General features: G+C 36.5%; 1 protein-coding gene across 2 annotated transcripts in view; it reads left to right on the forward strand.

The window, feature by feature from the left end:
• CCDC85C (coiled-coil domain containing 85C) overlaps window positions 1-16,997 on the forward strand; it is a 182,867-nt gene that overhangs the window by 152,844 nt on the left and 13,026 nt on the right. For both annotated transcript variants that reach the window (XM_074291336.1, XM_074291337.1), the window contains exon 3: window positions 15,243-15,347. In XM_074291336.1, coding sequence (XP_074147437.1) covers window positions 15,243-15,347 — 105 coding nt within the window. The remainder of the gene's footprint in view (window positions 1-15,242; window positions 15,348-16,997) is intronic.

Below are 16,997 nucleotides of genomic sequence, written 5' to 3' on the forward strand. Positions count from 1 at the left end.
TGATGCATAAAGGAAAGAGGATTGATTGGCCTTGGAATTGGAGGACTTTGGAGCTAATTTTGGCTCAGCTGACTGATAAATCACTTTAGCTCTTGAGATCCCAGCATTTTCCTCCATAAAATAACTTGGATCACATTATTTCTAAAGTCCTTTTAAACTCTTTTTTTTCTGCATTCTGTGCAGAAAATTCTGTGATTCAAACAATTACATGATCTTTCTAGGGTCCCTCTAGGGTGAGGCAGACCTTTTCAAAGGTCTTTGTTGACTTAAGTTTTCTACATTGCAGGATAAAGGGGAAAGGAGCTGATTGAGAGAGACAGGCTTGGATTGTTAGTTGGGTTTAGTTAATTGGATTTAAAAAAAAAAATCTTTTCATAAATTGTCCTCCATTCCTTAGGACACATCTCCTACCTCCCAAGTCCCTGCTGTTTGAAAGACATCTTTTCTGTCATTATGGAAGATAAAATCTTAATCAGTCAATCAACAAGCATTTGTATCAATCACTATACTGGAACACAAAATACAAAGAATGAAAGAATCTCTATTGACAAAGAACCTGCATTTTAATGGCAGAGACAATCATATATAAAAATATATAGAGTTAAATAATCACACACACACTCATATGTGTGTGTATATATATATATACCGTGTTTCCCCGATAATAAGACCTATCCTGAAAATAAGACACCCACATACTCTTTAATATTCCGCTAAAATAAGCCCTCCCCCGAAAATAAGCCCTATCGAACTTACTATGAAAACGGTCATCATGGTGATCCCCTGCGCTATATGCTGCGTAGCGGTACCTTCAGTAAGCAGCGCCGCCCTCCCCTCCCGGGTGAAACGCACGTCGCGCTCCGAGCTGCATCCAATCAGAGCTGCAGCAGTGAGCGCGTCATCCTCTTCTTCCCTGGTGATTTGCTTGCTGGCGCTACTGAGAGCAGCGCCGCGGAGTAGAGCTGAGACAGGACCATCTAAAAACTCGGTAAGTTCAGTAAGCGATGGAGAATAAAATAAGCACTCAGGGGGCATGATGGAGGCTAAAAGGGGCATGATGGAGGCTAAAATGGGCATGATGGAGGATAAAAGGGGCATGATGGAGGATAAAATAAGCCCTCCCCTGAAAATAAGCCCTCTGGTGTTTTTTAGTCCCAAAAAAATAATAAGACAGTGTCTTATTATCGGGGAAACACGGTATATATATTTCAAATAGTAAGATATAAGGTACAAAGGAAGGGCATTCACAGTTGAGGAATCTAGAAAGACTTTCTTTAAAAATGTTTTTTAATTTAATTTTATTCAAATTCAAATTTTTATTTTTCATTCCATATTGCCTCTTTCTCTTTCCCTCTCCCATTGAAAAGACAAGAATTACTATATCCTTGGGGCAGCTAGATGATACAGTAGATAGAGAACTGATCTTGAAGTCAGGAGGGCCTAGCTTTGTGGCCTTGGGAAAGTCACTTAATCCCAATTGCCCTGCAAAAAAACAAAAACAAAAAATCCCCCAAAGACCTAAGAATTACCATGCTCATTATCCACATGAACTAAAGCAAAATATATTTCCATATTAGCCATATTCCAACGGGGGATAGGATGGGGATGGTCAGAAAAGAACAAAAAAATAAAAAATAAAAAGAAATAAATATGGTTCAATCATACTCTTAGTCTATCATTTCCCCATCTGGAGATAGAGGACATTTTTCATCATGATTTTTTTTCAAGTTGTGGTGGAGTTACTGAGCCTTTTACAGTTGATTATCTTTACAATATTGTTTTTACTATGTAGATTGTTCTGATTTTGGCCCCTTCACTTTTCATCAGTTAATGAAAGCCTTCCTATGTTTTTCTGAAACCATCCACTACATCATTTCTTATAACACAATAGTATACCATCACATTTATATCCCATAACTTATTTGGTCATTTCCAATTGATGAGCATTTTGGTTTTCAATTTTTTTTTCCCACCACAGAAAGATCTGTTCTATTGAAATCTCTGTCCCAGAAACGCATTTTGGAGAAAATAGTGCTTGAGTTCCTTCCACATTACAGGATGAGAGGGATTCTGTGAAGCCTGGGTATTCTGGAGTATATTCTATGCATAGGGAAGGAAGGATCCATGCCAAGACATGGAAATGAGAGATGGAGAATCATGAGTGAATTACAAAATGAAGAATAGTTTCATTGGATGCCAGAATGTGGGAGAGGGAGTAATGTCTGGTAGATCTGGAAAGATAGCCTGGCTCTATGTGGATTTATTAGCTAAACATAGAACTTGTATTTTATCATAAAGGCAGAAAGGAGCTATTGGAGCATTTTTTTTTTTTTAATTAATTTTATAATTATAAAAAGGTCGAGAATTGCAAGGGAACTAATGAAAAAAAAGTCAGAGGAAGGTGGTCTAAGTGTACCTGATTTAAAGCTATATTATAAAGCAACAGTCACCAAAACCATTTGGTATTGGCTAAGAAATAGACTAGTTGATCAGTGGCATAGGTTAGGTTCACAAGGCAAGATAGTGAATAAAAATAGCAATCTAATCTTTGACAAACCCAAAGATCCCAAATTTTGGGATAAGAATTCATTATTTGACAAAAACTGCTGGGAAAACTGGAAATTAGTATGGCAGAAACTAGGCATGGACCCACATTTAACACCACATACTAAGATTTGATCAAAATGGGTCCAAGATTTAGGCATAAAGAACGAAATCATAAATAAATTGGAGGAACATGGGATGGTTTACCTCTCAGACTTTTGGAGGAGGAAGGAGTTTGTGTCCAAGGGAGAACTAGAGACCATTATTGATCACAAAATAGAACATTTTGATTACACCAAATTAAAAAGTTTCTGCACAAACAAAACTAATGCAAACAAGATTAGAAGGGAAGTAACAAATTGGGAAAACATTTTTACAGTTAAAGGTTCTGATAAAGGCCTCATCTCCAAAATATACAGAGAGTTGACTTTAATTTATAAGAAATCAAGCCATTCTCCAATTGATAAATGGTCAAAGGATATGAAAAGACAATTTTCAGATGATGAAATTAAAACTATTTCTACTCATATGAAAGAATGTTCCAAATCACTATTGATCAGAGAAATGCAAATTAAGACAACTCTGAGGTATCATTACACACCTGTCAGATTGGCTAAGATGACAGGAACAAATAACGATGAATGTTGGAGGGGCTGTGGGAAAACTGGGACACTGATGCATTGTTGGTGGAGTTGTGAAAGAATCCAACCATTCTGGAGAGCAATCTGGAATTATGCCCAAAAAGTTATCAAAATGTGCATACCCTTTGACCCAGCCATACTACTACTGGGCTTATACCCCAAGGAACTACTAAAGAAGGGAAAGGGACCTGTATGTGCCAAAATGTTTGTGGCAGCCCTTTTCATAGTGGCTAGAAGCTGGAAGATGAATGGATGTCCATCAATTGGAGAATAGTTGGGTAAACTATGGTATATGAATGTTATGGAATATTATTGTTCTATAAGAAATGACCAGCAGGATGAATACAGAGAGGCTTGGAGAGACTTACATCAACTGATGCTGAGTGAAATGAGCAGAACCAGAAGATCATTATACACTTCAACAATGATACTGTACGAGGATGTATGCTGATGGAAGTGGATTTCTTCAACATGGAGAAGAGCTAATCCAATTCCAATTGATTAATGATGGACAGAACCAGCTACATCCAGAAAAGGAACAATGGGAAATGAATGTAAACTGTTATTTTTACCTTTTGAATCCAATTCTTCCTGTGCAACAAAAAATTCGGTTCTACACACATATATTGTATCTAGAATATACTGTAATATATTTAACATATATAAGACTGCTTGCCATCTGGGGGAGGGGGTTGGGAGAGGAAGGGAAAAAATCTGAATAGAAGTAAGTGCAAGGGATAATGTTGTAAAAAATTACCCATGCATATGTACTATCAAAAAAATGTTATAATTATAAAATAAAATAAAAATTTAAAAATAAAATAAATAAAATAAAATAAATCCCTTAAAATAAAAAAACAAAAAATTTTATAATTATAATTTTTTTTGACAATACATATGCATGAGTAATTTTTTTTTTTTTACAACATTATCCCTTGTATTCATTTTTCCAAAATTTCCCCTCCTTCCCTTTACTCCCTCGCCTAGATGACAGGCAATCCCATACATATTACATGTGTTACAGTATAACCTAGATACAATATATGTGTGTAAATCCAATTTTCTTATTGCACGGTAAGAATTTGATTCTGAAGGTATAAGTAACCTGGGTAGAAAGACAGTAGTGCAAACAGTTTACATTCAATTCCCAGTGTTCCTTCTCTGGGTGTAGTTGTTTCTGTCCATCATTGATCAACTGGAAGTGAATTGGATCTTCTTTATGTTGAAGATATCCACTTCAATCAGAATACATCTTCATACAGTATTGTTGCTGAGGTGTATAGTGATCTTCTGGTTCTGCTCATTTCACTCAGCATCAGTTCATATAAGTCTCTCCAAACCTCTCTGTATTCATCCTGCTGGTCATTTCTTACAGAACAATAATATTTCATAACATTCATATACCACAATTTACCCAACCATTCTCCAATTGATGGGCATCCATTCATTTTCCAGTTTCTAGCCACTACAAAAAGGGCTGCCACAAACATTTTGGCACATACAGATCCCTTTCTCATCTTTAGTAGCACTGGAGCATTTTCTACATCTATGATCTCCTTGTTTGTATATGATAGCTACTTTTTAGGGGCTGCAGAAGAAATGAAACATGACCTTGACTGCTACTTATTACCTTATGTGACTTTCAACAAGTTAGTTAACTTTGCTGGACTTAATTTCTGCCCTCTACCTTTGATTAGAAAATCTTTGAGATCCATTCTAGCCCTAAACCCTGTCACATAGGAATAAGAAACTTAGCAATCAATTGGTAGCATTAATTGACTTATTAAATATACATTCATGGAGCCTTTATTATGGGTAAGGCCCTGTGCTTGGTACTATAGGAGATTTAAAGACAAATAAGACACAGTGGCTTAAAGAACTTCACAGTCTAGTGGGTAATAAAAGCTTTATATACGCATACACCCTTGATGTAGATCCCAGTGCTATGATAGAGGTATAAACAAAAGCTTTTAAAATTCTTAGTAGGAGGAGATCCATCAGCTGATGTGTAGATCATGGACCAGGTTGCAGATGAAAAATGCATTTGAGCTTGGTTCACAAAGTCCAAAGAAATACTAAATTTGGAGTTGGATGATCTGGATTCTGCCTCTGCCCTTGGCTTTCAAGTGACCTTGCATATGTCACTTGCCATCACTTTTCTCTTGTCTAAACTGAGGGAATTGGACTAGATTGCCTAAAACTTCTTCCAGTTATCAATCTATGACTTTATGACTTTTCCTGTGTGTTTAGCAAACAAATGACTGCTTCATGTTTCAGTGATCTGTCATCTCATTGGCATGGGCATTTCCCTCTCTTGATATGAATCAGAATCCATTCAGATCTTCTCATCCAATGTGATTCTTGTCCAAGTCTTTCCTTAAATCCTCCAAAGTGCTCTCACCCAGTACCCTGGAGAGCTTCTGCTGATTCTCTTTACGTTTCAAGGGTACAGGATGATACTCTAAGCAAATTAGGAGAACAAGGAATGTCTACCTATCAGACCCTTGGAAAAGGGGGGAATTTATGGCCAAAGAAGAATTAAAGAACATTATGGAATGCAAAAAGTTTTATGCCCAGACAATCAAAATGCATCCAAGATTATTTTCCAAGCTGGAAAATTTTTCAGTGTTTCTCATAAAGGTCTCATTTCAAAAATATGCAAAGAACTGAGTCAAATTTATAAGAATGCAAGTCATTTCCCCAAACTGATAAATGGTCAATTGATATGAATAGACAATTTTCAGGTGAAGAAATTAAAGCCTTCTGTAGTCATATGAAAAAATGCTCTAAATCACAATTGATTAGAAAAATGCAAATTAAAACAACTTTGAGGTACTACCTCATACCTCTCAGATTGGCTAAGATGACAGGAAAAGATAACGATAAATGTTGGAGGGGATGTGGAAAAACTGGAATACTAATGCATTTGGTGGAGTTGTGAAATGATCCAACCATTCTGGAGAGCAATTTGGAACCATTCCCAAAGTACTATCAAACTGCATACTCTTTGATCCAACAGTGTCTCTACTGAATCTGTATCCCAAAGAGATTACAAAAAAGGGGAAAGGACCCACATGTGCCAAAATATAGCAGCTCTTTTTGTGATGCAAAGAATTGAAAAACGAGTAGATACCCGACAATCAGGGATGGCTGAATAAGTTATGATATATGAAAGTAATGGAATGTTATTCTACAAAAATTGATGAACAGGCTGATTTTAGAAAGTCCTGGAAAGATTTGCATGAACTGATGCTGAGCAAAATAAGGAGAATCAGGCAAACAGTAATGTGTGGTAGTCAACTATGACAGACTTGGTTTTTCTTAGCAGTTCAATGATCCAGGTTTCAATAAACTTTGGATGGAAAATACCATATGCATCCAGAGACAACTATGAAGACTGAATGTAAATCAACACATGCTTTATTCACTTTTTTCTGTTTTTTTTTTTTCCTCTCATGGTTTTTCCTTTTTGTTCTACTTTTTCTCTTCCAACCCAATTCATAAAGAAATAAATAACCCCTCTAATGTTGTTTTTTACATGTAACTGGGGAAAATGAAATTAAAAAAAAAGTTTCAAGAGTACAGATGTAACATTTTTGTACCCTATCTTCCATCTATCTTTGTTGCTACATAACCAGCCCACCACTCCTTTGTTCAAACATGTCCTTGATAATACCTTTCATAATATTGCTTGTATAAACATATGGAAGTATGTTTTCCCACCTCTGCCAATACCAGAACTGCCAATTATCACATCCTATTTACATCTACCAATACTCTTTGGATCACCTGTATTTGTTACTCTCCTGAAATTGTAGTATTTCTTAATTCTCTATTGTTGGGTACCAAATGGACTTTTACAATGGCATGCTGCTCAGGATCTGTAAGGGCTCTGTGCCATTTTCCTGAATGATCCCCTTGTCAACTCCTGGTTTATTCATTGTATGTTGCACCCACTTAAATGTTCTACATGTATATGTTCATGCATGTGTGTCTTTGTGAGGATGGCTAATGGCACAATGGATAGAACCCTGGACTTGGACTCAGAAAGACTCCTTTTCCTGGGGACAAATTTGGGTTGTGACTCTAGGCAAATTATTTAACCCTATTTTGCCTTGGTTTCTTTAATTGTAAGATGAACTGAAGAAGGAAATAGTAAACCCCTCCAGTATCTTTGCCAAGAAAACCCCAAATAGAGTCACAAAAAGTTGGAAATGACTAAAAGCAGCAATGTATATATGTGTGTAATATGTGTGTATGTTTGCATATATCCACTTGTATCTGTATGTATATATCTATAAATGTGTTTATGTATATATGTGTATATATTTCACATATGTATATGTGCATAAGTATGAGTGTATGTGTATATCTGTATGAACTATTTTTAAAAAAACCAATCTAGTGCTTGATAATGAAAGATCTATGACTGCAAGCTAGTCTCCATATCACCTTGTTAGATAGGAATGGCTTCTGTGTTTTTTGGCCAAGCTTTCTTTCATTTATGGAGTGACACAAAATGTTTTTATCTAAAAAAATGCATATTTCCAGACATCTGTGCATTCACTCAAATGATGTTACAACTGAGAAATGATACCTTAAGTACAATTGGTTCTAGTCAAGCAATTTCAGCTCTTGCCTCATTTTAGGGGTGAAAATGAGGCGAGGTAATTTCATTTTGTGACTGAAGTGATAATGCAAATACCAGGGGGTTTTAATTCGGGTCTAAGTAGAATAATGGTTAATCATTTTTGTGCATCATTAGTTATATTGCCAGTTAATGAGGGATTTCACATTTCTCCTATCTGGATTTAGGACTTCATCAATTCAAGGATCATAGAGTTAAAGCTGGAAGGGAACATATAGGTCATCTAGTCAGATCTTCTTATTTTATAGATAAGGAAACTAAGACTAGGAAAAATCAAATAACTTAATCTAGCTTACACAGCCAGAAGGGGGGAAACCAGGCCCCTTGATTCCAAATCTCTTGCATTACACTGCTAAGTTCTAGTCATATGTGTTTATAAATGAACTGAGTGCATATAGGAAGTAATTAATTGTAGCTTGTTAATTAAAAAAACTTCTATTTCTTAAGAAATAGGAGATTTTTAGTATTTAACCAATGAATGCTGTTTAATAAAGTCATTTCATTTAAGGAGTTGACAGTGTCCTGTCAAGAGGGATGAATCCAACTAAGAAGAAATGAGATTTGGCATGTCAAAAAGGAAAATGATGTTAGTACTTAGACCCAGGATATAGGATCAGCTCTCCTAAGTAATGAATAGTTCAACCATTTTCCCTTCTATGCTTCTAGATGGCCTGTTTATGGAGGATGCAGCCCCAGGAAGCTAGCTATCATTTAGACAGGGCTGGGATTAACATAGGTGCTAAGCATTTTTAAACTTGAAGTCACAGAGAGATAGATTATTAAGAAATACTTAATAGAGTTGTCTGTCAATGCAAGGGACCTTGGGAGGTAATGAGATCATTGTTAGCAGGAGGATGTTTGTTTGGAAACTGAATGGTGAAAAGTATTCATGCTTAAGCTGAGGATTGAACTAAGTGATCTCCAAATTCTTTCCATCTGTGTTTCTAATGTACCTTCCATTCTATTATCGTTGGTCCTTTCTACCTTAGTTATTCATCTTATAAATCTAACAGCAAATTACCTGTTACACTAGGATGTTCTTTTCATGTTTTGTCTTGTAAGATGATGTGATCATTCAAAAGGGAAAATAATAAGTTGGATAAGTTGGGATACCTGGTTTCTGTAGAATTATATAATTTTAAGATTTGGGAAGAATTTTGTGATTAATTTAGTCCAACCCCTACCCAAATCATGAATCCCCTGCATCATCACCAGCTTTACTGTTAACTATTTATATTGCCCTTGAAGAAACTTCTCTCTAGACCTTAATTTTCTTATCTATAAAATGGGAGGTATGTACTAAATTAACAATTATATTATTCAATAAGTCTACAGGTCAGAAAACATCTAATTTAGCCTCTCCTCTAATGTATAATGTATAACCTTTCCTGATAGATGAACAGCTAGCCTCTGCTTGATATATCCAGCCAATAGCAGGGAACTGAATACTTCACGAATCAACTCATTATGTTGTTACTCACTCTGATCATTAACAGTTCCTTACTATATTGATTTGAAATCTACCTTCTTGTTACTTCTTTTCCTGGGCTACAGCCCAATTCAGTACTCCAGAGGTATACAGGTCAAATCTAATTACTTTACTTCATGACAGCCCTTCACATACTTGAAAACAGACATCATGTTTCACTCAAGTTTACTTTATTTTAAGTAAATCTTTTTGGTTTCTTCAGCCATTCCTTATATGACATGATATCTAACCCTCTCACCATTCTGATCCTCCCCACCCTCAGTTCCTGCTTCTTCATTTAGAGATCTAAAGCTTTTTCCAGACAAGTGTTTTGTATTAACCTCTTGAGGATCCATACTCAACATATGGCAAATACATGTGTTCCTGGTGGCCTCTAGCCTTAACTTGTCTTACATAGATGAGTCGTTGCTATTTCCAAATTGACCAGTTACTTCTCTTCTCAACAAGAGCTATTGGCAGCTCTACAAACTAGGAGTTTAGGAGTTACTTTTCCTTTTATTCTTTTTAGTCTTCCAGCTGAGAGACCATACTCTTCCTTCCTCACACTTCTTCCCACATATCAGTGAGAAAAATACTTAAGTACTGATCACTCCAGCATTCTCTTCTTTATCTCCCTTCCCAGATCGGGTCCCTTGTCTACTTTTTTTTTTTTTTTTTTTTTTTAAACATGCAGTCAAGGTCTATTTATGAAACATTCCATTTAATTTTATTATCCTGATGGTTTCCCCTCTGCTCCTTTGAAGTGCAGGGTAGCATTTCATTCAGAAAAGCAGCTTAAAGGTTGAAATGGAGTAAAAGAGATGGAAAAGGTCATGTGTTTTGTATCAGTCAAAATCTGGGGATGGTGCTTGCTGTTTCCTAAAGGAAACATGAAACTTAATGAAGAGTTTTATTGGGACTTCTTTGATTTTTCTTCTTATATCTTAGATTTTTTTTTTCCTTTCCTTAAACCTCTAGCCTTCTTTTCTCTACCACTTCTCCCTTCCTTCCTACCCCCTGTCCCTTTCCTGGAAAGTTTCCCAGTCATTTCTTTTTTTTCCCTTGGGGAGCATGAAGCTAAAATGCTGGGAGAGAGCTCATATATAAAATGATCATCCTTTTATCCTCTAAAATCTTACTGGGATCTCATTAAACACCCCAGCCTCTTTTCAGTAGGGAACTATGTGGCACATCTGGGAACACACTGAGTGATTGAGTGAAGTCATTTAACCCTGCTTTGGACCCAGAATAAACTCTTATCAGGGATGTTTGTCTTTGGTGACATGTTGAGGCTCAAACTTCATTCCCTGCAGTGTCCAATGTTTGTTGTTGTTTTGTGAGTTGGGGGGGGGGTGAGGAAAAAAGTTGGAGAGAAGGAGAAATATAACTTTGGTTAAAAGAGAAATTTCAATAGTTTTCCCAGACAGGATCCATCAGGATTACCAAAGACTCTATAAATGGAAAGGTCAATATTTAAAGTTTTCAATACCACAGTTACTGCAGGTTGGAATAGCAGGGAGGCAATTAGCAACTGGAGTAGAGATCAAGAAAAGCTTTGTATAGAAAGTTTCATCTGTGTCTTATAGGAAGTGGGAAGTGCTATAAGATGCAGAGGAGAAAGATGCAGAGAGAGGTCATTTCATGAGCAATGACCAGTGCAAAAGTTGGGAGATTGGGTGCCAGATGGAAGGAACAGAGAGAAGACCATTGGCTGGACTGTAGAGTATGTCAAAGAGAACTGGATATGCTGAACCTGGAGAGATAAGGGTTCAGATTATAAAAAGACTTTGAAAGCCAAATAGAGTAATTTGTTTTATCCTAGAAGCAATAAGGAATTCTTTGACTAAAGAAGTGCCATGGTCACATCTAAACTTAAGGAAAATCACTTAAATAGAGAATTGATTGTTGTGCAGAAAAACTTGTGGTAGAAAAACTAAGTAGAGGCCATTACCATGGTCCAGACAAGCAGTGATGAGGCCCCTAAATTAAGTAGAGGTTGTGTGAATAGTCTGGAGATAAATGTGAGTAATGTTGAGGACAAAAATGGCAAGATTTGCAAACTGCATATTTTGAGGCAGTAAATCATAGTAGGTAGAGTCGTGGGTTTGGAGTCAGAAAGCAGTTCAATTCCTGTCTTGACATTTAGCAAATGTATGATCCTGGGCAAGTCAATTAACTTTTTATGAGCTTCAGTTTCCTCATTTTAAAACAGAAGAATAGAATAAGGTGGCATCTTTCAGTCTCAAAACTGTGATCTTCTAAATGGGATATCAGGAAAACTCAGCATATTATGGTGATACCAAGGTGATGAATCTGAAAGATTAGAAAAACAGTGGTACCATCTAACAAATGGAGAAGTTCAGTTGAGAAGTGGATTTAAAGGGAAAGAGGATTTTTTGTTTTGTATATGTTAGATTTGAGATATCTATGACATGTTGTTGTTCAGTCATTCAGTCATATTTATGATTCTTCATGATCCCATGGCCCCACTGTCCATGGGGGTTTTCTTGGTAAAGATTCCATAGTGGTTTACCATTTTCTAGGGTTTATTTTCTCATCCAAGATATCACAGCTAATGGCAGAGGTCAGATTTGAATGATAATATTTCTGATTCCAGATTAGTGTCCTAACAATTGCGCCAACTAGTAGCCCCCATCAATGGCATATCCAGTTTGAAAAATCCATTAGGCATTAAGTGATGTGAGATTATAGCTTAGACTAGAGGAACCAGATTCTTTTTTAGGTTGATTAATTTCCTTGAGGAGGCAGTGAGACTATCCTCTGGATTTGATTGGTCAGAAGGACATGGATTGTTAAAAATCCAAACTATGGATAGAGGGTGTTCCTGGTATTTGTCAGAATTCTTACTCCCCTGCAGAAGTCCTTCTAACTCAGGTGGCTGCCCTGAAAAATACCGGGGTGAATTTCTCCTTTAGGGAGAGAGGATAAGAGTATATTTGTAATGAATTATATCTTTTGATGTTTTTGTGAGTAAATTTATTTTAAGAGAATTCTAAGACCCTTGAGTATTTTCCTGAATTTTAAAGGCAAAAATCAACTCCTGCTCTCAAGTCTTTTGCAAACAACTATACAAAAAAGATCTATGTACATACAGGATCAATTGGGGGTATTCTCTGAAGGATGTCTCAGAAGGAAGATGGAGTACTGGAAAAGATTTCCTGATGAAGGTGGGAATGTAGCTTACTTGAAAGGTGGGAACCTCAGAGGTCTGAATGAAGTGGGAGTACATTCCAGACATAGGGTTCAGTCATGAAAATGCCCAGAGTCAGGAGATGAGTTATTGTATGCAAAGAACAATGAAGAGGCCAGTGGCATAGGATGTAGAGGAGAGGAGGGTGGGAGAAGACTGACATGATAGGAAGGGGATGAGTTGTAAAGGGCTTTAAAAGCCAAGTAGAGATTTTTTTTTTTTTTTGATCCTTTAGGTAATAAGGTGCCATTAGAGTTTATTGAAGAGGGAAGGTGATAAGGGTTAGTTTTGTGCTTTAGAAAAATTAATTTGACAATTTAGCAGAAAGCAGACCGAGTGGAGAAAGATACAAACCAGCAGGCTATTATAATAGTCCAGATATAAATGACTGGGAACTTGTATCAAGGTAGTGACCCAAAAAAAAAAAAAAAAAAAAAGGTAGTAACAGTGGCAGAGGAAAGAAGTGACATATATAGTGGGGTATGATAGATTATAATGAGAGGCTACCTAGGTGGCCCAGTGGATAGACTACTAGGCCTGAATTCAAGAGGACCTGAGTTTAAATCTGGTACTTAGTACCTCATTTTGCCTCATTTGTTTCATCTATAAAATGAGCTAGACAAGGAAATGATAAAACACTCTAATATCTTTGTCAAGAAAATTCCAAATGGGGTTAGAAATAACTGACATCCCACCAACCTCCCACTACCCAAAAAGGGAATCTAGTGAAAGGTGTTTTTTTTTTTTAGTTTTTTTTTTTAAGGGTATGTTTGAAGGCACTAAGAAATAAAATCAAAGGGCCAGGACTAAGATCTTTGTCTTCTTACTCTGCCAAGTCAATATTTTTCCCATTGAGTATCTATTTATATACAGTTTAGTTAAAGCACTTACTTATATATCATTTTATTGAACCATTCTCAATTATCTCCACTAAAATGTGTGGAAGTGATATTAGGTACTTTAAGCCTTTTAGCCTAACTTTAAATCATTTTAGCTAATGAGAAGAATTCATCATCATAGGGTTGGCAATGAAGCTGGAAACTTTTTTCAACATAGCAACTCATGAAAAGCAACTACAAAGGCATGGAGGTGCTTTTGTGGAAAGGGAGGGAGAGAGAAGTAGCTACGTTGATGGAGTCAATGACCCTAGAAATGCTGTAATTATTTCTTGGTTAATAGATTTTTCTTCCAAGGCTGATGAAAAGCTATAGTTCTATGATCTTGGGTTTTTGTTTTTTGTTTTTTGGTTTGTTTAATCTCTTATAGTATTGGAATGATGGAAGCATTCAATTTATTGATTATTTCTACAATCATAGAATTTCAGTTCTGGAGGAGGTGATAAAAGAGTGCTTTTTAATCATCAGATATTCACTTTAAAGGAAAAAACTAGAAGAATTCCGACATGATAATTGTTGTGTCATTTATATTCATAGATTGAGATAATAGATGTTATGATAAATTAAATGACTTTAAAATTTGAATAATCACAATATTATTTGCGTTCATTTGAAAATACGGATTATGTTTTTCAAACTGAGGATCAAAGAGTTTGTAATGTGTCAGAGGTGAGATTCATACCCAGGACTTTTCTTATTCCACATTCATTGTTCTTTCTAAAAACTACTTTTTGTAGATTTATGGATCCTTTGCAGTCCCTCTCTGTCTACTTTTTCATGGGCCAGCAGTTAGGAAGCACTGTCTCAGTATGGCCTCATTTTCCAGATAAGAGAATTAACTTTTTTTTTTTTTTTTTTTTTTTTAAATTTTTTTTATTATATATATATATATATATATATATATATATTTTATAATATTATCCCTTGTATTCATTTTTCCAAATTACCCCCCCTCCCTTATTCCCTCCCCCCGACGACAGGCAATACCATACATTTTACATGTGTTACAATATAGTCTAGGTACAATACATGTGTGTGAATATCATTTTCTTGTTGCACAATAAACATTAGAATCCGAAGGTACATGCAACCTGGGCAGACAGATATTAGTGCTAACAATTTACATTCCCCTCCCAGTGTTTCTTCTCTGGGTGTAGCTACCTCTGTCCATCATTGATCAACTGGAAGTGAGTTGGATCTTCTTTATGTTGAAGATTTCCACTTCCATCAGAATACATCCTCATACAGTATCGTTGTTGAAGTGTACAGTGATCTTCTGGTTCTGCTCATTTCACTCAGCATCAGTTGATTTAAGTCTCTCCAAGCCTCTCTGTATTCCTCCTGCTGGTCATTTCTTACTGAGCAATAATATTCCATAACTTTCATATACCACAATTTACCCAACCATTCTCCAACTGATGGACATCCATTCATCTTCCAGTTTCTAGCTACAACAAAAAGAGCTGCCACAAACATTTTGGCACATATATGTCTCTTTCCGCTCTTTAGTATTTCTTTGGGATATAATCCCAGTAGTAGCGCTGCTGGGTCAAAGGGTATGCACAGTTTGATAACTTTTTGGGCATAATTCCAGATTGCTCTCCAGAATGGCTGGATTCTTTCACAACTCCACCAGCAATGTATTAGTGTCCCAATTTCCCCACATCCCCTCCAACATTTGTCATTATTTGTTCCTGTCATCTTAGCCGAATTAACTTTTTTCAAGAGAACATCAAGTTAATGGGAGAATCTAAATTAAAGTATATTAAAATAAAAAGGTATTGCCCATAATCCATTTCACATGATTTCCCCTTTTTTCTTCTTTCCTATATAGCAGTCCAGTTCTGGAGACTTCAGGACTCTTCGGAAGGGGCTGTCTCCGTATCACTCAGAGTCACAGCTATCATCGTTGCCGCAGTACCAGGATGCCCTGCAGAATGTAAGAATCCTTGGTGCTGGCCAGTTAGGAGGGGCATGATCAGTGGACCTGTAGTAAAGCTTAGAGAGAATGTGGAAATATACTGGAACCTCTGGCTTAAGACTTTGTGATCTTTGTTTCCCAAATTTGCCACATGCCTGATCTGTGACCACTGATAAGTCACTTCTGGGCCTTATTTTGTTTTTCTGTATGATGAGGGGGTTTGGAAACCTCTAAAATCTGATAGAATTATGGTCCTCTCAAGCTAAGAGAAACTTTTCACAGACACAGACACAATACTTTATTCTGAATCAAGAAGGTATTATTACAACACACAATCTCATAGAGTTAAATGATTGAATGTGAGATTGCAAGGCTCTCTATGAGGTTTAAATATCTATGTGATGTTGGGGAAGTCAAATTACCTCAATGAGCTTTCATTTTGTTATCTGAACAATAGAGGATTGAACTAGATGACTTCTAAGATCGTTTCCAGATTAAGTATATGAAGTAGCTAGGTGACATAATGGATAGAGTCCTAGACACAGAGTCAGAAAAAAACTGAGTTCAAATCCAGCCTCAGACACTTACACTGGACAAGTCACTTAATCTCTATCTCCCTCATTTCTTTTACCTCACCTACCTCATAGGATTATTGTGAGGCTAAAATGAGATAATATTTATAAAGCACTTCAGAAACCTTACAGCCCTATATCTAAATATCACCACTGGGGGCAGCTAAGTGGCTCAGTGGATAGAGCAGTGGACCTGGAGTTAGGAATATCTAAATTCAATTCCCATCATCAGACTCTTAATAGCTGTGTGACCCTGGGCAAGACACTTAATCCTGTTTGCTTCAGTTTCCTAATCTGCAAAATGAATTGGAGAAGGAAATGGCAAAGCCTTCCAGTATCTTTGCTGAGAAAACCCCAAATGGGGTCATGAGGAGTTGGACACAATTGAAAGAAACTGAATAATAACAACAAAATTATCATCATCTTCATTTGTCATTTCCCTCTCAAGTATTGTAAGTTATAATCTAGCTAGGGAAGCAAAACATAATAGAAACATTAAAATATGCTGACCTGGTGAAGTTGTCAGGTCCAGGTTGCTAAATTAAACTGTTTTCCATAGCCTGGGCCTGTACTTTGGGGCTTGGGGACTTCCCCTATATTTCATTGCAAAAAAGGTTTCTCTTGTTATTGACACCAACTGTGAATGTCTAGTGTCTTTGTTTACTTTCCTATAAAGAAAGCCCAGCTTAGTTAAACACAGGCCTTGCATGCTAGATGAAAAGAGGCTGGCCTGGGGAGGCTTCAGATTTTGTCTCATTAACTCCCTTATTGTATGTAACAACTGTGACCTTTGGTACCCCCTTCCATGTGTTTAGGGACATAAGGACTTTGGGCTGACTCTTTTCCCTCCCTTCTCCCTTCATCCCATCCAAAATAAGAGGGTTTTCATGTTCAACATATACTTGGAATTAAAATCTGACGTTAGTCACTTCCTGTATGATCCAAGGCAAGTCACTTACTCCCTGTTTACTTCAGTTTCCTCATCTATAAAATGGGGATGATAATAGCATCTACCTTGCTGGGATAAGATAATTGTAAAGTGCTTAGCACTATGCCTGACACTTAGCACTAAATAAATGTCAACTATTTTTATTAT

The sequence above is a fragment of the Sminthopsis crassicaudata genome, chromosome 2 (genome assembly GCF_048593235.1).
Source record: "Sminthopsis crassicaudata isolate SCR6 chromosome 2, ASM4859323v1, whole genome shotgun sequence".
In the NCBI taxonomy this organism is placed as follows: Eukaryota; Metazoa; Chordata; class Mammalia; order Dasyuromorphia; family Dasyuridae; genus Sminthopsis; species Sminthopsis crassicaudata.